General features: G+C 51.6%; 1 protein-coding gene across 1 annotated transcript in view; it reads right to left on the bottom strand.

Moving 5' to 3' along the window:
• The window catches only part of MTDH (metadherin), a 161,209-nt gene extending 158,982 nt beyond the window's left edge, over positions 1-2,227 (bottom strand). The window contains exon 1 of the mRNA XM_075353065.1: positions 1,661-2,227. Within this exon, the coding sequence (XP_075209180.1) occupies positions 1,661-2,011 (351 nt within the window). The 5' untranslated portion in view covers positions 2,012-2,227. The remainder of the gene's footprint in view (positions 1-1,660) is intronic.
• Between the last annotated feature and the right edge of the window lie 22,912 nt (positions 2,228-25,139).

The raw sequence follows: 25,139 nt of genomic DNA, 5'->3' as shown, positions 1-25,139 counted from the left end.
CTGACAGCCCGCGCCTGCCCCCATGTCACCCCTGACAGCCCGCGCCTGCCCCCATGTCACCCCTGACAGCTCGCGCCTGCCCCCATGTCACCCCTGACAGCTCGCGCCTGCCCCCATGTCACCCCTGACAGCTCGCGCCTGCCCCCATGTCACCCCTGACAGCTCGCGCCTGCCCCCATGTCACTCCTGACAGCTCGCGCCTGCCCCCATGTCACTCCTGACAGCTCGCGCCTGCCCCCATGTCACCCCTGACAGCTCGCGCCTGCCCCCATGTCACTCCTGACAGCTCGCGCCTGCCCCCATGTCACCCCTGACAGCTCGCGCCTGCCCCCATGTCACCCCTGACAGCTCGCGCCTGCCCCCATGTCACCCCTGACAGCTCGCGCCTGCCCCCATGTCACCCCTGACAGCCCGCGCCTGCCCCCATGTCACCCCTGACAGCCCGCGCCTGCCCCCATGTCACCCCTGACAGCCCGCGCCTGCCCCCATGTCACCCCTGACAGCCCGCGCCTGCCCCCATGTCACCCCTGACAGCCCGCGCCTGCCCCCATGTCACCCCTGACAGCCCGCGCCTGCCCCCATGTCACCCCTGACAGCCCGCGCCTGCCCCCATGTCACCCCTGACAGCTCGCGCCTGCCCCCATGTCACCCCTGACAGCTCGCGCCTGCCCCCATGTCACCCCTGACAGCTCGCGCCTGCCCCCATGTCACCCCTGACAGCTCGCGCCTGCCCCCATGTCACCCCTGACAGCCCGCGCCTGCCCCCATGTCACCCCTGACAGCCCGCGCCTGCCCCCATGTCACCCCTGACAGCCCGCGCCTGCCCCCATGTCACCCCTGACAGCTCGCGCCTGCCCCCATGTCACCCCTGACAGCCCGCGCCTGCCCCCATGTCACTCCTGACAGCTCGCGCCTGCCCCCATGTCACTCCTGACAGCTCGCGCCTGCCCCCATGTCACTCCTGACAGCTCGCGCCTGCCCCCATGTCACTCCTGACAGCTCGCGCCTGCCCCCATGTCACTCCTGACAGCTCGCGCCTGCCCCCATGTCACTCCTGACAGCTCGCGCCTGCCCCCATGTCACTCCTGACAGCTCGCGCCTGCCCCCATGTCACTCCTGACAGCTCGCGCCTGCCCCCATGTCACTCCTGACAGCTCGCGCCTGCCCCCATGTCACTCCTGACAGCTCGCGCCTGCCCCCATGTCACTCCTGACAGCTCGCGCCTGCCCCCATGTCACTCCTGACAGCTCGCGCCTGCCCCCATGTCACTCCTGACAGCTCGCGCCTGCCCCCATGTCACTCCTGACAGCTCGCGCCTGCCCCCATGTCACTCCTGACAGCTCGCGCCTGCCCCCATGTCACCCCTGACAGCTCGCGCCTGCCCCCATGTCACCCCTGACAGCTCGCGCCTGCCCCCAGAGTGGCTGCCATTTCACCCATGACTGACCACATGACCGGTCATGGCCTCCTCGGGGCAGACAGGGTGCCCAGGTGGTGCCCCCGGTGGTGGCAGCCTGCCCTGTCCCCGGTGGTGGCAGCCTGCCCTGTCCCCGGTGGTGGCAGCCTGCCCTGTCCCCGGTGGTGGCAGCCTGCCCTGTCCCCGGTGGTGGCAGCCTGCCCTGTCCCCGGTGGTGGCAGCCTGCCCTGTCACGTGCCTCACCTTGGCCTTGTCAGGCTTCTTCCTGCCCTTCTTCTTGGGCTCCTCCACCTTCACCGTCTTGCTGGGCAGCGGGGCCCGGGGCTGGGGCAGCGGCTGCTCCTTCTCCGCCGGCCGCCTGGAGCTGGGGGAGCCCCGGCTGGAGGCGCAGTGAAGCAGCAGGAAGAGGAAGACGAGCCCCAGGGAGACGGGCACCGCCAGGAACACCCAGGCCGGGTACCGCTGAGGCTCCAGACCCAGCTCCAGGCCGAACTCCGAGCGGAGAAGCCCGAGCCCCTTGATAAGCAGCTGCCTCAGCCGGGAGGACACCTCCTCGGCCTGCTGGGCCGCCGCCTCCTGCCAGCCTGAGCTCATGGTGAGCAACCTACGGGGAGAACCGTGCCAGCTGGCGGCCCGTCTGCCCGAACCGCCGGGCGCCTGTGCACGTCAGCAGCAAGGAACGAGAAAGACACCAGGGGCCAGACAGCGCTAAGCGGCGTCCCGGCTCCGCCCAGGCCTAGCGCAGGAGCAACGTCATCACTCCGGCCGAACGGACGCCATGTTGGTGTAAACTGGGAGTTGACCGCATCACGTGGTGCAGAGGGGAAGATACGCTGACGTGGCCGAACTGCTGGCGTGACAGTCACGTGACTATCCCCGTCAGAAAAGAAACAACGTTACCGTTATTAAAAAACAAAACAAAAAAAAAACAATAGGCTGCGTGTTGTTCCAGTAATAGCTGCGTGTTTATCTCAGTTATACTGTTTTTCTCAATAAAACCACTTTGCCAGCACTTAATATGGCGACATAGACGAGAGAGATGCGCTTATGTCACATCATCAGACTACGCATGCGCGTGGTGTTGTTCTCGAAAAACTTTATCACTATAGATTCAGAAGACAAATCTTGTGCTGTACAGCGGAGCACTTCAGCTCTTCTTGCGCTTTGCTCCGTGACTTCTCCACTCTCCAGGACCTGTGCTCTCTTTTTACATTATTTGCCCCCTTTTTTCCCCCCTCTTTCTCTTCTCCTTATTTATTAACCTACTTGACCCACATGTTTCATTTTTTGAGCTTTATTTCCCTTTTTCCAAGAGCCATAACTTTTTTTTGTTTTGCACTTTTGAGTGACACCATTCAGTTTATAATACAATGTAGTGAAAAAGCGAGAAAAAATTCAAAGTGTAGAGTGACAAATTGCAAAAAATTAGTTTCTTTGTCGCTCCATTGGGAGACCCAGACAATTGGGTGTATAGCTTCTGCCTCCGGAGGCCACACAAAGTATTACACTTTTAAAAAAGTGTAACCCCTCCCCTCTGCCTATACACCCTCCCGTGGACCACGGGCTCCTCAGTTTTATGCTGTGTGTGGAAGGAGGCACACATCCACTCATAGAAAAAAAAAAAAAAAAAAAGATTTCTCATAAATAGTATGACGGATGGAAGAAAAGAGGTCCCCTACGGGGCCCCCGGCATGTTCCCTTCTCACCCCACTATGTCGGCGGTGTTATTAAGGTTGAGGTACCCATTGCGGGTACAAAGGCTGGAGCCACATGCCGTCTCCTTCACCATCCCTTATGCGGCTCTGGGAGAAGTGGGAGCCTCACCGGTCATTCACCTGCTGAGACCGTGCTCCATCCGCAGCCCCTGGTGGAACCTGCTGGACCGGAGCGTTTTCATCCCCAGGGACCGGGCCCTGCACCTTCAAGGTACTCTGTGTCCCCATGTGGGGACGGTACGGGGAGAGAGGTCGCCTTTCTCCCCAGTAGCGCCGTCCGTTGTTTTTTCATCGGACTTCCGCGCCGGCCGTGCCTGCTTGTCGGGCACGGCCTTAAATTTAGTTCCCGGCTTCATCGCGGCCTAGTCGCGAAAAATCCCGCCCCGGGCCTGCTTGGTAGGGGTAAGGGCGGGATTACCGACAGAGGGCTGGAGCATCTTTGCATGTCTCCCCTCCCCTCTCATTGACCACTATGGGGCCTCCAGATTCCCGCCTTTTGCCGGCGCCGCCCATGGCTCCACTCCCCCCTTGAGAGCTCCGGCGGCCATGTTTGGCATTCTGCCGGTGTATGCTGCAGCTGCACAGCTCTACAGCTCCGGGGGACCCACGACAGGGAATCTGGAGGACACCAGCGATTGGTAAGCCACATCGGTCACCCGGTGCTGGTTCCCCTAGGGTGCCGTAATATATATATTATATATATTCGGAACGGCTGTATAACCCTTTCCCATATACCCTCAGTGGTCGCTCTCCTAAGGGACACTTATTGCTTACAGCATGTCGTCCACAAGGAGCAAAGCCCCTAAGGCACAGGTTTTTTTCGCAGCCTGTACCTCTTGTGGGGCTATGTTGCCTGCGGGATCCACCTACCCTCACTGTGATCAATGCTCGACTCCTGCCACGCTTGCTCAGCCGGAGCCTAGGACACTTGTGGGCCCCTCGGCTCCTGTAGATCCCCCTGCTCCTCCTGAGCAGGCTGCAGGGACAGAGTCACCGTCATTGGACTCTTTCGCGGAGAAACTCTCTCAGTCACTTTCTCAATCCATTGCACAGTCTATGGACAAATGGTCATCTCAGCTCCTTGAGGCATTGCAGTCCAGACCGGGCTCTTCACAGGCCCCGGCCCCTGTTAGTTTGTCTCCTCCAGGGCCTTCTCGGTCCGCGCCGCAGCGCGCTTCCAGGAAAGCCCCTAGGTCCCAGGCGGAGGACTCCTGCCCGGATCGCAGTCCCAGACCGGCTAAGCGGCCTCGCTGGGACTTTTCCCCGGCCTCCTCACGCTGCTCTGGATCTCAGCTTGAGGACTCTCAGGATGACGAGGTGGACGTGGGAGCTCAGGGCTCTGACCCTGACTTCGCCCTCAACTTTGATACCCCTGAGGGGGACGCCTTAGTAAATGATCTTATTTCGTCCATCAACCAGGTGTTGGATCTCTCTCCCCCGCCTCCACCTGTAGAGGAGTCGGCTTCTCAGCAGGAGAAACACCAATTTCGATTCCCCAAACGTACGCGCAATACGTTCTTTGATCACTCTAACTTCAGGGACGCTGTCCAGAAGCCCAGAGCGGTCCCGGACAAGCGTTTTGCTAAAAGGCACTCTGACACGCGTTATCCCTTTCCACCTGAAGTCGTTAAGGGCTGGGCACACTCACCCAAGGTGGATCCGCCAGTCTCTAGATTGGCTGCTAGGTCCGTTGTGTCTGTTGCCGATGGCTCATCCCTGAAGGATGCCACTGACAGACAGATAGAGCTCTTGGTGAAGTCTATTTATGAGGCCACGGGCGCGTCTTTTGCCCCGGCCTTTGCGGCTGTGTGGGCTCTCCAAGCAATCTCGGCTTGTCTGACTGAGATTAATGCTGTCACGCAGAATTCTGCTCCGCATGTGTCTTCCTTGACCTCTCAGGCATCAGCATTTTCGTCCTACGCCATGAACGCCGTCCTGGACTCTGCTAGCCGTACGGCTGTGGCATCCGCTAACTCCGTGGCAGTCCGCAGGGCCATGTGGCTGCGCGAATGGAAAGCAGACTCTGCTTCCAAAAGGTTCTTAACTGGTTTGCCTTTTTCTGGCGAACGTTTGTTTGGCGAACGGTTGGATGAGATTATTAAGGAATCCTCGGGAAAGGACTCCTCCTTACCCCAGTCCAAACCTAAGAGACCTCAGCAGAGAAAAATCCAATCGAGGTTTCGGTCCTTTCGTCCCTCCGCCAAGCCCCAATCCTCTTCGTCCAACCGGCCGGAGAAAGGCCAGAGGAACTCCTATGCGTGGCGGTCCAAGTCACGCCCCCAAAAAGCCTCAGGAGGCACTGCCTCCAAGACGGCCTCCTCATGACTCTCGGCCTCATCTAGCCACATCCTCGGTCGGTGGCAGGCTCTCCCGCTTTGGCAACGCCTGGTGGCCACACGTTCAAGACCGATGGGTGAGAGACATTCTGTCTCATGGTTACAGGATAGAGTTCAGCTCTCGACCTACGGCTCGTTTTTTCAGAACCTCCCCACCCCCCGCACAGGCCGACGCACTTTTTCAGGCGGTGGACGCTCTAAAGATGGAAGGAGTTGTGATTGCCGTTCCCCTTCAGGAACGTGGTCGCGGATTTTACTCCAACTTGTTCGTGGTGCCAAAAAAGGACGGGTCATTCTGTCCCGTTCTGGACCTCAAGCTGCTCAACAGACATGTGAGAACCAGACGGTTTCGGATGGAATCTCTCCGCTCGGTCATCGCCTCGATGTCACAAGGAGACTTCCTAGCATCGATCGACATCAAGGATGCTTATCTCCATGTGCCGATCGCACCCGAACATCAACGTTTCCTGCGTTTCGCCATCGGGGACGAACACCTCCAGTTCGTCGCATTGCCCTTCGGCCTGGCGACAGCTCCACGGGTCTTCACCAAAGTCATGGCATCCGTCGTGGCGGTCCTGCACTCTCAGGGCCACTCGGTGATCCCATACTTGGACGATCTCCTAGTCAGGGCCCCTTCTCGGGTGGCGTGTCAACGAAGTCTTACCGTCACTCTGGCGACTCTCCAGCAGTTCGGGTGGATCATCAATTTCCCGAAATCCAAGTTGACGCCGACCCAATCACTGACTTACCTCGGGATGGAGTTTCATACCCTTCCAGCGTTAGTCAAGCTACCGCGGGACAAACAGCTTTCTCTGCAGGCGGGGGTGCAGTCACTTCTTCGGAGTCAGTCACACCCCTTAAGGCGCCTCATGCACTTCCTGGGGAAGATGGTTGCAGCTATGGAGGCAGTGCCGTTCGCGCAATTCCATCTACGGCCACTCCAATGGGACATTCTTCGCAAATGGGACAAGAGTTCGGCTTCCCTCGACAAGAACATCTCTCTTTCACTTGCAACCAAAACATCACTTCAGTGGTGGCTCCTACCCACATCTCTGTCTCGGGGAAAATCCTTCCTCCCCCCAACCTGGGCCGTGGTCACCACGGACGCGAGCCTGTCAGGTTGGGGAGCGGTTTTTCTCCACCACAGGGCTCAAGGAACCTGGACTCCAATAGAATCGTCCCTTTAGATCAATATTCTGGAGATAAGGGCAGTATATCTAGCCCTATTGGCTTTCCATCGGTGGCTGGAGGGCAGGCAGATCCGAATCCAGTCGGACAACGCCACTGCCGTCGCCTACATCAACCACCAAGGCGGCACTCGCAGTCGTCAAGCCTTCCAGGAAGTCGGGGGGATTCTGCAGTGGGTGGAAGTCACAGGCTCCACCATCTCCGCAGTTCACATCCCGGGCGTGGAAAACTGGGAAGCAGATTTTCTCAGTCGTCAGGGCATGGACGCGGGGGAATGGTCTCTTCACCCAGACGTGTTTCGAGAGATCTGTCGCCGCTGGGGAACGCCGGACGTCGATCTCATGGCGTCACGACACAACAACAAGGTCCCGGCCTTCATGGCACGGTCTCAGGATCACAGAGCTCTGGCAGCGGACGCTCTGGTCCAGGATTGGTCGCAGTTTCGACTGCCATATGTGTTTCCCCCTCTGGCGATGCTGCCCAGAGTAATAAGCAAGATCCGGTCCGACTGCCGTCGCGCCATTCTCGTTGCTCCAGACTGGCCGAGGCGGTCGTGGTATTCGGATCTGTGGCATCTCACGGTGGGTCAACCGTGGGCGCTTCCAGACCGCCCAGACTTGCTGTCACAAGGGCCGTTTTTCCATCTGAATTCTGTGGCCCTCAACCTGACTGTGTGGCCATTGAGTCCTGGCTCCTAGCGTCTTCAGGGTTATCTCAGGATGTCATTGCCACCATGAGACAAGCCAGGAAGCCTACGTCCGCCAAAATCTATTACAGGTCTTGGCAAATCTTCTTATCCTGGTGCTCTGATAACGGTTTTCCTCCATGGCCGTTTGCTTTACCCACATTTCTTTCATTCCTACAATCTGGAATGGACAAGGGTTTGTCCCTCGGCTCTCTCAAGGGCCAAGTGTCGGCGCTCTCCGTGTTTTTTCAAAAGCGTCTAGCCAGGCTTCCGCAGGTCCGCACGTTCCTGCAGGGGGTTTGCCACATGGTCCCACCTTACAAACGTCCGTTGGAACCTTGGGATCTTAACAGGGTTCTGACGGCTCTTCAAAAGCCGCCTTTTGAGCCGCTGCGGGATGTCTCTCTCTCCCGTCTTTCTCAGAAGGTGGCCTTCCTGGTGGCGGTCACATCACTTCGGAGAGTGTCTGAGCTTGCAGCGCTGTCATGCAAAGCCCCCTTCCTGGTTTTTCACCAGGATAAGGTGGTTCTGCGTCCTGTCCCGGAATTTCTCCCTAAGGTGGTATCCCCTTTTCATCTAAATCAGGATATCTCCTTGCCTTCCTTTTGCCCTAATCCAATTCACCAGTGTGAAAAGGATTTGCACTCTTTGGATCTAGTGAGAGCACTCCGGTTCTACGTGTCTTGCACGGCGCCTCTGCGCCGTTCAGACGCGCTCTTTGTCCTTGTCGCTGGCCAGCGTAAGGGCTCTCAGGCCTCCAAGTCAACCTTGGCTCGGTGGATCAAGGAACCGATTCTCGAGGCCTACCGTTCTTCTGGGCTCCCACACTTAGCCACAGTGGGGAGCGGGGCCCGGCAAGTTCCATACTACTGGGCCACCACGTTGAAGTTAAACTTAGTGCCAGGAGGCAGGTTACAGATCACGAGGCAACACTATAGGGGATGGGACCCGGACGAGCTCCCCTCAGCGGCAGCGGCACCCAGAGAGTTGGTTTACCCGGTTGTCAGCGTCTGCTTATTGACTGAGTGAGTACGAGAGTGACCCCCGCATCCCACGGCACCCCCCACACCAAGTCCCGGGGCATCCCCCCCTACCTGTGGAGGGTTACAACACCTTGCTGCCCACTTCATCACCCCGGGTACTCCCAACGGCAGCGGCGGTACTTCGCAAATTACCGTACACCATGGGTGGCGTCATGAACTATATATCCATCCCCCTGTAAATACCCCCTTTTATTTGAGTTGCCGCACGACCCCCGGGTTTCGGAGACCCTCGAGCCACAGCGAACCCGGATCCGAGCAGCTCGGCTACTTCTACGGGGGCGGCACACACAAGCACTGTACCCCCGCAATCGCCACCTGGTCTCCGGTTGATGTGACAGGCAGGACCCGGCTTTCACTGCACGGAATGGTGCCTGTGCCGCTCCTGGCAGTTAAACCCCCTAAATGCTGCGATTTGTGCAATCGCAGCATTCAGGAGGTAGGGAGAGCGAATGCTTACTTCTCCCTGGCGATCACAGGGACCCAATTGCTATTATCGTAGGCCCCAGGTTACTGAGCTACAGATCACCTCACACACCATGCTGTATGGCTGGTGTGTGAGGCAAACTGCTGCACTACGATACACTAAAGCATTGCAGGGGATTATAGAAGCGCAGAAAATAAACGCAGAAACAATTGACTTGCTGCTTCTTTTTTTCAGCAACAAAATCTGCAAGGGAAAAAGAAGCAGCGTGTGCACAGCAAGTCACGATCCTCATAGAACTTTTCTGGGATGCTTTTTCTTTGCTTTTATTGATTAAAATAAGCAATGAAAAATACGGAAAAAAATGCCACGTGACCACATAGCCTTAAGCCCGCTTTACACGCTGCAGTGTATCTTACGATGTGTCGGCGGGGTCACGTCGTAAGTGACGCACATCCAGCATTGTAAGGTACATTGTAGTGTGTGACAGGTACGTGCGATTGCGATTGAACGGTAAAACGTTCATCACATGCACATCGTTCATTTCTCTAGAATTGCACGGCAGATTGTTCATCGTACCCGGGGTAGCGCACATCGCAGTGTGTGACACCCCGGGAACGATGAACAGATCTTACCTGCGTCCTGCGGCTCCCGGCCAGCAATGCGGAAGGAAGGAGGTGGGCGGGATGTTTACGTCCCGCTCAGCTCCGCCCCTCCACTTCTATTGGCCGGCTGCCGCGTGACGTCGCTGTGACGCCGAACGTCCCTCCCACTCCAGGAAGTGGACGTTCGCCGCCCACAGCGAGGTCGTATGGACGGGTAAGTACGTGTGACGGGGGTTAATCGTTTGTGCGGTACGTTCAGCAAATTGAACGTGCCGCACATACGATGGGGGCGTTGCAAATCACATACGATATCGTATGCGAAATTGCAACGTGTAAAGCAGGCTTTAGGGGTACTTTGCACACTACGACATCGCAAGCCAATGCATACGATGCCGAGCGCAATAGTCCCCGGCCCCGTCGCAGCAGCGATATATTGTGATAGCTGCTGTAGCGAACATTATCACTACGGCAGCTTCACATGGACTTACCTGCCCTGCGACGTCACTCTGGCCGGCGACCCGCCTCCTTCCTAAGGGGGCGGGTTTTACGGCGTCACAGCGACGTCACACGGCAGGCGGCCAATAGAAGCGGAGGGGCGGAGATGAGCGGGACGTAAACATCCCGCCCACCTCCTTCCTTCCGCATAGCTGGCGTGAGCCGCAGGACGCAGGTAAGCTGATGTTCCTCGCTCCTGCGGCTTCATACACAGCGATGTGTGCTGCCGCAGGAATGAGGAACAACATCGTACTGTCACTGCAGCAAAATTATGAAAATGTCGGACACTACACCGATGATACGATTACGACGCTTTTGCGCTCGTTAATCGTATCAAAAAGGATTTACACACTACGATATTGACAGCGAGGCCGGATGTGCGTCACTTTCGATATGACCCCACCGACATCGCAGCTACGATGTCGTAGTGTGCAAAGTACCCCTTAGACATGCTTCCATAAAAGTGTCCTGGCAAAATGATTCTTCAGATCCGATTACAGCAATGCCAAATTTGTCCTGATTTTTTTTTGTGTAATTTTAGTGTTGAAAAAAATGTAGAAATTTCTAATAATAAAAAAATTATTTAATTTTGGGCACCGTTTTATATGGTCCCTACTTGTGGTTCAGTAAATTGATGTTTGGATAGACTGGACTTTTTGGGGACACGCCGATGTTTAAGTTTTACATTTCTTTATTTTTTAATAGGGAAAAAAGGGTGATTTGAATTTTTATATATTTTTTTACTTTTTTTCATTTTTACTTTATTTTTAATTCTCCTTAGGGGACATGATCCACTATATACTGAAGTACAATGGAATTACAGTATATAGGGAAATCATGGGTCTTCTGTGGACCTTAACCTATAGCTGAGCTTCATTGGAGAACCATGATGGCAGTTATAGTTATATTGTATATACTGATCCAAAAAATTATATATTGTTATAGTACGTATACTGTGCTACTATGTAGTGCATGTATATTTATATTATATATACTGATCCAAAACATTTTGTGAGCCTTTGCACATCACAGTGTTACCATAATCAATTAAACATCAGGCATCTCAATCTGCCTGTTAGGAAGCAGACACAATTGTTAATCAAGCAGCGTGCTTCAGTGCAAAAAAAATAACAACATCAAACTGTAAGAGACAGAATTCGTGAGGGTGGAATAAAGGCCCATTGTCCTATAGGGAGACTGTGCAGCGCTGCACCATGCAGCTTCACTGGAAATCTCCAGAGAAAACCAGAATTGACAGGTCCATTATTGGTGCCCCATCTGATCTTTGTAGGCCTTGTGTGATGGTGTGATATTGTGGGTTGTGTATCATTTTGTGTAGGTTCGTATTTTAGGCGTGGTGCTCTGTCCATTCTATGTATTTTTTGTCTTGTCTTAATAACCCCCTGCAGTGCTTCTGTCCTTAGGAGTGGGGGAGGGGACCTGGAATTCATCCAAACTCTTTGCTTACCTGGGAGATTATTCAGTCTGCCTGAGAAGGAGAAAAGAGAAGCAGGAAGATTTATCCTCTGTGGGAGAAGCTGAGGCTCCCCAGAGAGACCTGGACATTTATCACTTACTGGACTGTATCCTTGCTACTCGACTATTTTACCCTCTGTGTGGTGGATTATTTTATGGACTTTCTGATTTGCTTGGAATAAAGGATCTTTGGATTGTTCACTTATCTCTCGCTCTGTTGATTGTGTGATATCAGAGAAGGACCCAATGACACCTTGGTCCCAAACAACTATGTCTGATAAAATTAGGGTCCCATCAAAGAAAAGTAAATGGTTGTGGGTAGTGTACACACATGAATTGGCCAATCATTTCACTAAGTACCTGAAAAATATAAGCATTTTCTATAGCAGTAATGCAGGTTAACATTCATATACTCAATGTACCATACAGTGATGGCCAAAAGTGTTGTCACCCTTGAAATTGTTCCAGAAAATGAAGTATTTCTCCCAGAAAGTTATTGCAATCACATATTTCTTGTCATACGTATGTGTATTTCTGTTCAAAATCATGGGTAAACAACTTTGTTTCAAGCATGTGATGCTCATTGAAACTCACCTATGGCAAGTAATAGGTGTAGGCAATATGAAAATCACTCCTAAAACCAGATAAAAAAGTTGACTCAGTCATTGCATTGTGTGCCGCACTAAGCATGGAGAACAGAAAGCGGAGAACAGAACTGTCTGAGGACTTGAGAACCAAAATTGTTGAAAAATATCAACAATCCTAAGGTTACAAGTCCATCTCCAGTGATCTTGATGTTTTTTTGCCCATGGTGCACAACATAATCAAGAAGTTTACAGTCCATGGTGTGACGACTCATTGTCTGGCCACTTGTGTGTGGGATGAACTGTACTTAATTAGTACAGACGTATGGTTCCTTTGTTTGAAAAATCAAGTTAGCCATTGTGTCATATCAGACTGATCGAAGCCCTATTATATGTTAAATGCGGATTGTCTGTTAAATGTGTATTGCGTCAGCCCCTTTAACTATATAATTCAGAGGAAAATTATGCAGTCAGATTGAACAAGTGACCAATGAGAAGCAGGCATCTCCCACCAATCCTGTAACACACTATACACAATATCCTGAACTGAGACCTGAGGGTTATAAAAGGGGCCTTGTTTCTGTCACCAGGTGGATATTCTACAAGATTTCACCATAGGATCCATGGTTCTAGTTGGAGGATCACACAACTGCTTCAAGATTCATATTCTACAGGACTTCAACCTAGAATTTATGAACTGCTTCACTTCATTCATTCTACAGGAATTCAGCCTAGGATCTACAGTTCCAGCTGAAGGATCACAGAGCTGCTTCACTGCTCAACACTAAGCCCACAAATTTACAAGGTTGCGACAATTCGGTCATCTGACTACATATCTTGCTGTGCTCGATAAACTTCCTAAGCTTCTCCTCTAAGTGGGTGCCCACCAAAAGTGTGGTGCTGCTGGCTGGGAAAATTGGCACTGGAAGCCCCAAAGTCCCGATGATTCTAATTCCTGGTGGGCCAGAAGAAGGGTGAGACTGACGCTTCTATCATCTTGTGTTCTTACTGGTAATGTACAATATGTTTTTGCCTGTTTGTGAACCAATAAAGTCTTACCAATGTGTAATTCCCTCACCCTGTGTTGTCTTAGTAGTGTTCTGCCCACTGGGAAGCAGTGTGAATGCTCAGTGGGATGAGCCCTGGTCAGTGCAGTCTTTCTGAAGACTGCAAAGCCAGCAAATGAGAGCACTCACTGACTCTCATGTCTCCACACATGGCAATGAAGCTAATCTCCGCAGATGAGGATGGCAGAGAAAAATTGAAGAAAGGTTGCAACACAGAATAGTCTGGATGGTGGATAAGCAGCCCCAATCAAGATTCAAAGAAATTCAAGCTTTCTTGCAGGCTCAGGGTGTATCAGTGTCAGTGCGAACTATCTGGTTACCAAAAACGGAATAAGGTCTAAAATGAAAAGAACACAGTACCCACAGTCAAATATGGTGGAAGATCAAAGATGTTGATGTGTTGGGGTTGTTTTGCTGCCTTTGCGTTGAGTACTTTGATAGTGTGCAAGGCATCATGAAATCTGAAAAATACAAAAGGATTTTGGGTCACAATCTAGTGCCCAGTGACAGAAAGTCGGGTTTGCTTCCTAGGCCATGGAAATGGGACCCAGCAATGGGTCCGGATCTAAATCCCATTTAATACCTGTGGAAAGATCTTAAAGTTGTTGTTGGGAGAAGGCATCTTCAAATAGAGAACAGTTTGCAAAGGAAAAGTCCAAAATTCCAGGTGAGAGGTGTAAGAAGCTTGTTGATGGTTATAGGAAGCGATTGATTGCAGCTGTTTATTCTAAAGGGTGCAACCAAATATTATGTTGAGGGTGCCAATAATTTTGTCCAGGCTATTATTGGGGTTTTGTGTCAAATTATGTCCTATTTGCCTGTTTTTCTCTATTTTTTTGTGTTCCAATATACACAAAGGAAATAAACATGTATATAACAAAACATGTGTAATTGCAATAATGTTCTAGAAGACATACTTCACTTTCTGGAACAATTTGAAGGGTGCCAACACTTTTGACCATGACTGTAAATTGGACATAATTTACTTACCGAACAAATGAAAAAATAGGGACGACCCTAAGCCTTTTTTTAAATTTATTTCAATAATTAAAAAAAAAAACAAAAAAAAACACAGTAGGATCCCCTCTGTTTTGATATTCAGCTATGGTAAAGCTCACATGTGGGGGCTGCAACCTGGAGCTGTTTTTTTTACAAGCTTTGGCTATCAAAATATGGTGGTAGCCCTCGTCATTTTGTTAAAATGATTAATTTCTTTTTACCTTACCATACAGAAAACTGACTGCAATGAATCACAGACATGGACACAAGGTGAGGGACGTATATATCAGTCTGTAACCAATCACAGACACTGGCACAGAGGGTGGGCGGGGGAAGTAGTGAATATTGATGAACCTTAAGTAGCGGGCCCAGAAAAGAGTGTGACTACAGTTTGATCCTCCTTGAAACATGGTATGTATAACTGTCCTGCTCTTACTACCATTTATCTTCCATTTGTAGCCCTCTAGCGCTTTCTACGGCCATTTTACAGCCCAGAATGTGTCGTCCCCATTGACCCTGTTGTCTGGGGTCAAGTTCAGCTGCAAAACCCAATTTTTTTTATTTTAATCCTTGCTGATTTGGCAAACCCGTATATCCACAGGTTCACTCATCACTATACCTGAACTTAACCCAACTTGAAAACTTGTTAGCCCTTCTTTACTAATAGTTGCCCAATAATTCTGCCTCACTTTAAATTTTCTAAATATTTTCAGGTTTATTAACATACTAGCTGTAGTACCTGGGCATTGTCTCTGTCTCTTTCCCTGTCTTTTTCCTTGTCTGTCTCTTTCCCTGTCGCTTTCCTTGTCTCTGTCTCTTTCCCTGCCTGGCTGTCTCTTTCCCTGTCTGGCTGTCTCTTTCCCTGTCTGGCTGTCTCTTTCCCTGCCTGGCTGTCTCTTTCCCTGCCTGGCTGTCTCTTTCCCTGCCTGGCTGTCTCTTTCCCTGCCTGGCTGTCTCTTTCCCTGTCTGGCTGTCTCTTTCCCTGTCTGGCTGTCTCTTTCCCTGCCTGGCTGTCTCTTTCCCTGCCTGGCTGTCTCTTTCCCTGCCTGGCTGTCTCTTTCCCTGTCTGGCTGTGTCTGTCTGCCTTTGTCTGTCTCTTTGACTGTCTCTCTCTGTCTCTTTCTGTCTCTCTATCCGTCTCCCCACCGACATCTTATTACCTCACACATAAGCTTCTTATACTAACAATTTCCTTTGTTCCTATAGCAACCAATCACAGCTCCTATTAATAACCTGTAGTTCGGAGCTCCATTGACTTTAATGGAGGCAGAATTTTTGGAGAGTAACTGTAAAGCGCGGTGTTAAATTTTCCCGTCCAAACATAGTCTATGACGTTCCCTGAGTCACATGGAGTGCAAAATTGCGTGATTGTAAATGCGACGGTGAGGATTCCTTTAGCGGACATACACACATACATACATACATGAACACATAAACTCAGCTTTATATATTAGACTAGCTATAGTACTTGGCGTTGCCCTGGATAGTAACTGTCTCTTTCCCCGTCTGTCTCTTTCCCCGTCTGTCTCTTTCCCCGTCTGTCTCTTTCCAGGGCTGAGTAATACTATTGTATGAACTGAGGATTTCGATTGCCTTAGGGCAATGACAACCAGAGACGGGTTCTTGGTGCAAAGACGTTTATAATATGCAACCAACAATATGTACACAGAACAGAACATAAACACAGTAGAACATAAACACAGTAAATACCTGCCAGGTTCAGAGCAAAGGGGAACCAGGACGAACCAGGGCCAGGCTTGTCCGGGTACCTCCGATGAAACTGAGCAACCTTCTGGGGTGCTCGGATGTTACCCACAGGTTCCCAGGAATCATCCTCGGCGGAGTACCACTGCCAACGAACCAGATACTGAAGCCGATGCCGATGGAGCCGGGAGTCAATAATGTCCTCAACCACATACTGCTCCTGGCCATCAACCATCACCAGTGGAGGAGGAGGCACGATACGACCCTGAAACGAATTAGGGGAAACGTGAAAGACCGGGTGTACCTTCAAATTCCGTCGTAGCTTCAACCGACAGGCCACAGAGCTCACTATCCCGGTGATCTTGAACGGACCAATGAATTTCTGCCCCAGCTTCTGCGAAGGAACACCCAGTTTTAGATTCTTGGTGGATAACCACACCGAGTCCCCTACCGTATACATGGGTGCCTGTTACCGGTGAGTGTCTGCCGACTTCTTGTAACGCTCCTGAGCCGAAGCCAAAGAGTTTTTCAAAACCTCCAGATTTTGCTGTAGGTCCGTCAATCTGTCCTCCACTGCGGGCATCGAAACTGCTACCGGTGACCTAGGCAAAATGCTCGGATGATAACCCAAGTTAGCGAAAAAGGGCGTTACCTTAGTGGAGCTGCTCTGAGTGTTGTTATACGAGAACTCCGCCAAAGGAAGCAGCTTCAACCAATCGTCCTGCAGATGGCTGACATAACATCGCAGGTACTGCTCCAGGGTTTGATTAGTTCGTTCTGTTTGCCCATTTGTCTGGGGATGGTATGCAGAAGACAAACAGACATCAATATGGAGTGCCGAACAAAACCCTTTCCAGAACTTAGAAGTGAACTGCACGCCCCGGTCAGAGATTATCTCATCCGGTACCCCATGCAACCGAAATATATTCTGGATAACCAAATCCACTGTCTCTGCAGCTGAGGGAAGACCGGTACATGGAATAAAGTGAGCAGCCTTTGTCAACCGATCCACTACCACCAAAATGGTATTGTAACCGCCCGAGACGGGCAACTCCACAATAAAATCCATTGAGATGGATCCCCAAGGGCGAGATGGCACGGGTAACGGTTGAAGGAGTCCCGTAGGAGCCACATGAGGGACCTTGCACCGGGCACAAACCACACATGAGTGGACATAGTCTTTCACATCCTTTAAACAGGTAGGCCACCAGAAAAAACAACTCAGAAATTCCTGCGTCTTCTGTACCCCCCTATGGACCAACTTGAGAACCCAAAGTCTTACAGCCTCCGGGACATAAATACGTCGCTCTCTCAACCACACACCATTCCGAAGGACAAGAGTCACATCATTCGGGGGGGGCAGCAAGAAATACGTCACCATCATAGGCCAGCTTGATGTCCTTCCACAAGTCCTGGTCCCGGATTACTCCAACAAAATTGGCATCTGATAAAACGGTCTGAGACGGGGTTCCAGGCACGGAGTCCATGGCGTGGATTCGGGACAAGGCATCGGCTTTCCCATTACGTGACCCTGGATGGTATGTGACGATAAAATTGAACTGGTTAAGGAACAGGCTCCAATGGGCTTACTGTGGAGACAGGCACCTGGCAGATTTAAGGAATTCCAGGTTACGATGGTCTGTGAGAACTACTACTTGTTGCTCTGCTCCCTGTAAGTGGTGTCTCCATTCCTTAAAAGCAGAAATAATCGCCAACAATTCCTTGTCCGCAATGTCATAGTTCTTTTCTGCAGGGGACAACCGGCGAGAAAAGAAGGCACATGGGTGCAAGAGACTCTTGTCCCCAGTCCTCTGTGAAAGGATAGCCCCTAATGCATAATCGGAAGCATCGACTTCCACAATAAAAGGGAGTGCGGGATTCGGGTGTATTAGTATCGGCGCTGAGGTAAAACAAACCTTGAGACGATTGAAAGCTTCCTGGGCCTGGGCGGACCACACGAACTTCTGCCCCTTTTTGGTTAACAGGGTGATAGGACGGACGATCTCTGAAAAGTTGCGGATAAAGCGTCTGTAAAAATTAGCAAAACCGACAAAGCGTTGTACCTCCTTGATGTTTCCCAGTTCCGGCCAGTCTAGAATTGCCCGTATCTTGCCAGACTCCATGTTGAGTCCCTGAGGAGAGATGACATATCCTAAAAATTGTATCTTTGAGCAATGGAATTCGCACTTCTCCAGTTTAATATACAGGTGGTTATCCCTCAGACGGGTAAGTACGGTCTTGACGTGCTCCTGGTGTTCCTGTAGGGAATCAGAAAAGATCAAGATATCATCAAGGTAAATCACCATGAACTGGTCCATTATATCCCTAAAAATATCGTTGACTAGGTGTTGGAAAGCCGCAGGAGCGTTACAGAGTCCGAAGGGCATCACTAGATACTCATAATGTCCATACCGACATCTGAATGCTGTTTTCCACTCGTCCCCGGGACGTATGCGGAGTAGATTATATGCCCCACGGAGATCCAATTTAGTAAATATTTTGGCCTGTTGTACTCTCTCCAATAGTTCGGGAATCAACGGCAACGGATACCGGTTCCGGATGGTTATCTTATTTAGTTCCTGGTAGTCGATACAAGGTCTCAGAGTCCCCTCTTTCTTCTTCACGAAAAAGATGGGTGCCCCCGTTGGTGAGGTAGAAGGTCGAATAAATCCCTTGGCTAGGTTTTCATCGATATAATCTTTTAGTGCTTGTAACTTTGGTGCCGCCAACGGGTAGACATGACCAAACGGGATCTCTGCCCCTGGGAGTAATTCTATGGGACAATCATACGGTCTATGCGGGGGAAGCCGATCTGCTTTTTTTTTGTCCATATATCTGCGAATTCATTATAAACCGGGGGTAGAACAGGTACCTGTACAGTGCCCTCCGCGTTCTGTGTTACCGGAACCGGTACAGTTGGACTAATGGTCGGACCACTCTGGGGTGGGAAGGATATTTCTTTAGTCTCCAAATCGATGACTGGATTTGTAGACCGCAGCCAATGAATTCCTAAAATTATCGGAAAATGGGGAGAAGAAATCAACATGAAAACAAGGATCTCCTGCTGACCTGGTTTCATCACACATTCAAGGGGTACTGTCTCCCGATCAACTGGTCCGGAAACTAATGGAGAACCGTCTACCGTCTCCATGGTAACCGGTGAGGATCTTTGTTGAGTCTGGATACCGTGTTTCCTGGCAAAAGAAGAGTCCATGAAATTTCCCCCTGCCCCAGAGTCTATCATAGCAGATGTAGGAATTAACTGTCCCTCCCACCGAATCTGAATGGGAAGCGAGCAATGGGTGTATTTCCCTTCCGGGTGCTTAGGTGAAGTTGACATCACTGTCGAGGGAACTACTGCATCCAGGTGTATACTGGTTTCAGAGACGTCATTGTTGTTATACTTTGCCACTGCTGCTAGTACCTTATTCGGGCGATTGGGACATTTTGGGCAATCAATCAGAAAATGGTCCGATTGACCACAATAGAAACACAAACGCTCACGGTGCCGATGTTCACGATGTTCGTTGGTCTCTCGCCTTTGCAGAGAGTCCACTTGCATAGGAACATCCTCGGCCTCCCGTGGCATCTTGTGAGCGGGTTCCCTAGAAGGGAAAGCAAAGTCGGTTACCCGGTTTACAGCTGCCCATTTTTCCTGTCTGTGTTCCGTCAAGCGGGTATCGATACGCACACAGTGATGGAGAAACTGTTCAAAATCCCGTGGAGATTCGGCACGAGCTAACTCGTCCTTGATGGTACCGGACAGACCCTTTCTGAAAACTGACAAAAGCGCATTGTTTCCCCAGTCAGTGTCTACCACTAACCTCTTGAACTCGGTGGCGTATTCATTGACAGACCGCTTTCCCTGACGTAAGGAAAGCAGAGCCGAGTCAGCGGTAGCACGGCGATTAGGATCATCAAACATTTGTGCCATGGCTGTTAAAAAATCATCCAGGTTATTTAAACGGATATCACGATTCTCAATCATAGGATTAGCCCAAGCCAGTGCTCGTGATGTTAACAACATGATTATGCATAATACCTTTGACCGGTCAGACCGGTAATAATCAGCATGTACATCAAAAAACAGTATACACTGATTAACAAACCCCCGGAACTGATTTCGATCACCACTGAAACGAAATGGGGGGTAACCTAGGCATACCAGGAGCTGATACGGATGTAGTGGGGGCAGCTTCCTGAGCCTCCACTCTGGTTTGCAAATCCTGAATAGCCGGACCCAGTACTTGGTGATTGTGGCCCAGCTGTACCTCCACATCTCTAAGTTTAGTTTGCACCGCCTCCATCTCCTGCTTCAAGGAGTTAATCATGGAGAAAAGTTGATCTACTCGTGTCTCAGTCATTGCCCCAGCGAAATCCTCTTAGTGGCCTGAATATAATGTAATACTATTGTATGAACTGAGGATTTCGATTGCGTTAGGGCAATGACAACCAGAGACGGGTTCTTGGTGCAAAGACGTTTATAATATGCAACCAACAATATGTACATAAACAGAATATACACAGTAATATGTAACCGCAATATGTACACAGAACAGAACATAAGCACAGTAGAACATAAACACAGTAAATACCTGCCAGGTTCAGAGCAAAGGGGAATTCCCGGGGCCGCACACCGGACTCCCCCAGGGAGACCGAACCCTATACAGGGACTGTCTGGCGATCACCCCAGAAGGCCTAAATGCGCAGCAGCCGGGATACAAAAGGGCAACAGGTATAGTCCAAAAATGTCCGTACGTGATGTGAGTCCTAGGGTGGATATGAAACGGAAGGAACCGGGCAGAAGTGCCGACCAGAGACGGCAGACGGAGTCCAGGCACAGCTTGATGAGACCAGGTGAAGTCCAGAGCCGGTGTCGGGTGTTTCAACAGGATCCAAATAGCAATCAGGAACCAAGAGCAGCAGGGCAGGAGTAGACAGGAAGCAGTATACTCAGGCAACTAGACTAAGCTTAGGGGCGGGCTTTTAAACAGATGAACAGGAAGTAGGGCAACAGAACAGAAAACTCCATGTTAACAAAGGGCAAGATCCTTCAGAAGAAAACTGGAAATCCCGGAACTCTGACAGGCTGTCTCTTTCACCGGCTGTCTCTTTCCCTGGCTGTCTCTTTCCCCTCCGCGGCTGTCTCTTTCCCCAGCTGTCTCTTTCCCCAGCTGTCTCTTTCCAGGGCTGTCTCTTTCCAGGGCTGTCTCTTTCCAGGGCTGTATCTTTCCAGGTCTGTCTCTTTGCCCGTCTGTCTCTTTGCCCGTCTGTCTCTTTCCAGGGCTGTCTCTTTCCCCGTCTGTCTCTTTCCCTGGCTGTCTCTTTCCCCTCCTCGGCTGTCTCTTTCCCCAGCTGTCTCTTTCCAGGGCTGTCTCTTTCCAGGGCTGTCTCTTTCCAGGTCTGTTTCTTTCTCCGTCTGTCTCTTTCCCCATCTGTCTCTTTCCCCGTCTGTCTCTTTCCCCGTCTGTCTCTTTCCCCATCTGTCTCTTTCCCCATCTGTCTCTTTCCCCGTCTGTCTCTTTCCCCGTCTGTCTCTTTCCCCGTCTGTCTCATTCCCCGTCTGTCTCTTTCCCCGTCTGTCTCTTTCCCCGTCTGTCTCTTTCGCCGTCTGTCTCTTTCGCCGTCTGTCTCTTTCCAGGGCTGTCTCTTTCCAGGTCTGTCTCTTTCCCCGTCTGTCTCTTTCCCCATCTGTCTCTTTCCCTGTCTCTTTCCCCGTCTCTTTCCCCGTCTGTCTCTTTCCCCGTCTGTTTCTTTCCCCGTTCTCTTTCCCCGTCTGTCTCTTTCCAGGTCTGTCTCTTTCCCCGGCTGTCTCTTTCCCCGGCTGTCTCTTTCCAGGGCTGTCTCTTTGCCCAGCTGTGTCTTTCCAGGGCTGTCTCTTTCCAGGGCTGTCTCTTTCCAGGGCTGTCTCTTTCCAGGGCTGACTCTTTTCAGGGCTGTCTCTTTGCTCATCTGTCTCTTTCCCGGTCTGTCTCTTTCCAGGGCTGTCTCTTTGCTCATCTGTCTCTTTCCCCGTCTGTCTCTTTCCAGGGCTGTCTCTTTGCTCGTCTGTCTCTTTCCCCGTCTGTCTCTTTCCAGGTCTGTCTCTTTCCCCGTCTGTCTCTTTCCCCGTCTGTCTCTTTCCCCGTCTGTCTCTTTCCCCGTCTGTCTCTTTCCCCGTCTGTCTCTTTCCCCGTCTGTCTTTTTCCCCGTCTGTCTCTTTCCCCGTCTGTCTTTTTCCCCGTCTGTCTTTTTCCCCATCTGTCTCTTTCCCAGTCTGTCTCTTTCCCCGTCTGTCTCTTTCCCCGTCTGTCTCTTTCCCCGTCTGTCTCATTCCCCTTCTGTCTCATTCCCCGTCTGTCTCATTCCCCGTCTGTCTCATTCCCCGTCTGTCTCATTCCCCGTCTGTCTCATTCCCCGTCTGTCTCTTTCCCCGTCTGTCTCTTTCCCCGTCTGTCTCTTTCCCCGTCTGTCTCTTTCCCCGTCTGTCTCTTTCCCCGTCTGTCTCTTTCCCCATCTGTCTCTTTCCCCATCTGTCTCTTTCCAGGGCTGTCTCTTTCCAGGGCTGTCTCTTTCCAGGGCTGTCTCTTTCCAGGTCTGCTTCTTTCTCCGTCTGTCTCTTTCCCCGTCTGTCTCTTTCCCCATCTGTCTTTTTCCAGGGCTCTCTCTTTCCAGGGCTCTCTCTTTCCAGGGCTGACTCTTTTCAGGGCTGTCTCTTTGCCCGGCTGTCTCTTTCCCTGGCTGTCTCTTTCCCCGGCTGTCTCTTTCCAGGGCTGTCTCTTTCCAGGGCTGTCTTTTTCCAGGGCTGCCTCGTTCTAGGGCTGTCTCTTTCCATGGCTGACTCTTTTCAGGGCTGTCTCTTTGCTCGTCTGTCTCTTTCCCGGTCTGTCTCTTTCCAGGGCTGTCTCTTTGCTTGTCTGTCTCTTTCCCTGTCTGTCTCTTTCCCCGTCTGTCTCTTTCTTGTCTGTCTCTTTCCCCGTCTGTCTCTTTCCCCGTCTGTCTCTTTCCCCGTCTGTCTCTTTCCCCGTCTGTCTCTTTCCCTGTCTGTCTCTTTCCCCGTCTGTCTCTTTCCCCGTCTGTCTCTTTCCCCGTCTGTCTCTTTCCCCGAATGTCTCTTTCGCCGTCTGTCTCTTTCGCCGTCTGTCTCTTTCGCCGTCTGTCTCTTTCACCGTCTGTCTCTTTCCAGGTCTGTCTCTTTCCAGGTCTGTCTCTTTCCCCATCTCTTTCTCCGTCTGTCTCTTTGCCCGTCTGTCTCTTTCCCCATCTGTCTCTCTCTCTGTCTGTCTCTTTCCCCGTCTGTCTCTTTCGACGTCTGTCTCTTTTGCCGTCTGTTTCTTTCCCCGTCTGTCTCTTTCCCCGTCTGTCTCTTTCCCCGTCTGTCTCTTTCCCCGTCTGTCTCTTTCCCCGTCTGTCTCTTTCCCCGTCTGTCTCTTTCCCCGTCTCTTACCCCGTCTGTCTCTTTCCCCGTCTGTCTCTTTCCCCGTCTGTCTCTTTCCAGGGCTGTCTCTTTCCAGGGCTGTCTCTTTCCCCGTCTGTCTCTTTCCCCATCTGTCTCTTTCCCCATCTGTCTCTTTCCCCGTCTGTCTCTTTCCAGGGCTGTCTCTTTCCCCGTCTGTCTCTTTCCAGGGCTGTCTCTTTCCAGGTCTGTCTCTTTCCCGGTCTGTCTCTTTGCCCGGCTGTCTCTTTGCCGGTCTGTCTCTTTGCCAGGCTGTCTCTTTGCCCGGCTGTCTCTTTCCCCGGCTGTCTCTTTCCAGGGCTGTCTCTTTCCAGGGCTTTCTCTTTCCAGGGCTGTCTCTTTCCCGTCTGTCTCTTTGCCCGGCTGTCTCTTTGCCCGGCTGTCTCTTTCCAGGGCTGTCTCTTTCCCCATCTGTCTCTTTCCCCGTCTGTCTCTTTCCCCGTTTGTCTCTTTCCCCGTTTCTTTCCCCGTCTGTCTCTTTCCCAGTCTGTCTCTTTCCCCATCTGTCTTTTCCAGGGCTGTCTCTTTCCAGGGCTGTCTCTTTCCAGGGCTGTCTCTTTGTCCAGCTGTCTCTTTCCAGGGCTGTCTCTTTCCAGGTCTGTTTTTTTCTCCATCTGTCTCTTTCCCCATCTGTCTCTTTCCTCGTCTGTCTCTTTCCAAGGCTGTCTCTTTCCAGGTCTGTCTCTTTCCAGGTCTGTCTCTTTCCAGGTCTGTCTCTTTCCCGGTCTGTCTCTTTCCCCGGCTGTCTCTTTCCCCGGCTGTCTCTTTCCCCGGCTGTCTCTTTCCAGGGCTGTCTCTTTCCAGGGCTGTTTCTTTCCAGGGCTGTCTCTTTCCAGGGTTGTCTCTTTGCCCAGCTGTCTCTTTCCAGGGCTGTCTCTTTGCCCGTCTGTCTCTTTGCCTGTCTGTCTCTTTGCCCGGCTGTTTCTTTGCCCGGCTGTCTCTTTCCAGGGCTGTCTCTTTCCCCATCTGTCTCTTTCCCCGTTTCTTTCCCCGTCTGTCTCTTTCCCCGTCTGTCTCTTTCCCCTCTTTCCAGGTCTTTGTCTTTCCAGGCCTGTCTCTTTGTCCAGCTGTCTCTTTCCCCGTCTGTCTCTTTCCCCTCTTTCCAGGTCTGTGTCTTTCCAGGCCTGTCTCTTTGTCCAGCTGTCTCTTTCCAGGGCTGTCTCTTTCCAGGTCTGTTTCTTTCTCCGTCTGTTTCTTTCTCCGTCTGTCTCTTTCCCCGTCTGTCTCTTTCCCCGTCTGTCTCTTTCCCCGTCTGTCTCTTTCCCCTCTTTCCAGGTCTGTCTCTTTCCAGGGCTGACTCTTTTAAGGGCTGTCTCTTTGCCCGGCTGTCTCTTTCCCCAGCTGTCTCTTTCCAGGGCTGTCTCTTTCCAGGGCTGTCTCGTTCCAGGGCTGTCTCTTTCCAGGTCTGTCTCTTTCCCCGTCTGTCTCTTTTCCCGTCTGTCTCTTTTCCCGTCTGTCTCTTTTCCCGTCTGTCTCTTTCCAGGTCTGTCTTTTTCCAGGTCTGTCTTTTTCCAGGTCTGTCTTTTTCCAGGTCTGTCTCTTTCCCTGTCTGTCTCTTTGCCCGGCTGTCTCTTTGCCCGGCTGTCTCTTTGCCCGGCTGTCTCTTTGCCCGGCTGTCTCTTTGCCCAGCTGTCTCTTTCCCCGTCTGTCTCTTTCCCTGTCTGCCTCTTTCCCTGTCTGCCTCTTTGCCCGGCTGTCTCTTTCCAGGGCTGTCTCTTTCCCCGTCTGTCTTTTTCTGTCTCGCTATCCATCTCTCCACTGACATCATATTATAACATAATAACAGTTTATTTTGTTCCTCTTTTCCCGTCTGTCTCTTTTCCCGTCTGTCTCTTTCCAGGTCTGTCTTTTTCCAGGTCTGTCTTTTTCCAGGTCTGTCTTTTTCCAGGTCTGTCTCTTTCCCCATCTGTCTCTTTCCCCGTCTGTCTCTTTCCCCGTCTGTCTCTTTCCCCGTCTGTCTCTTTCCCCG

The sequence above is a fragment of the Anomaloglossus baeobatrachus genome, chromosome 6 (assembly GCF_048569485.1).
Source record: "Anomaloglossus baeobatrachus isolate aAnoBae1 chromosome 6, aAnoBae1.hap1, whole genome shotgun sequence".
Taxonomy (NCBI): Eukaryota; Metazoa; Chordata; class Amphibia; order Anura; family Aromobatidae; genus Anomaloglossus; species Anomaloglossus baeobatrachus.
This window is presented reverse-complemented; position numbering and strand designations above follow the sequence as displayed.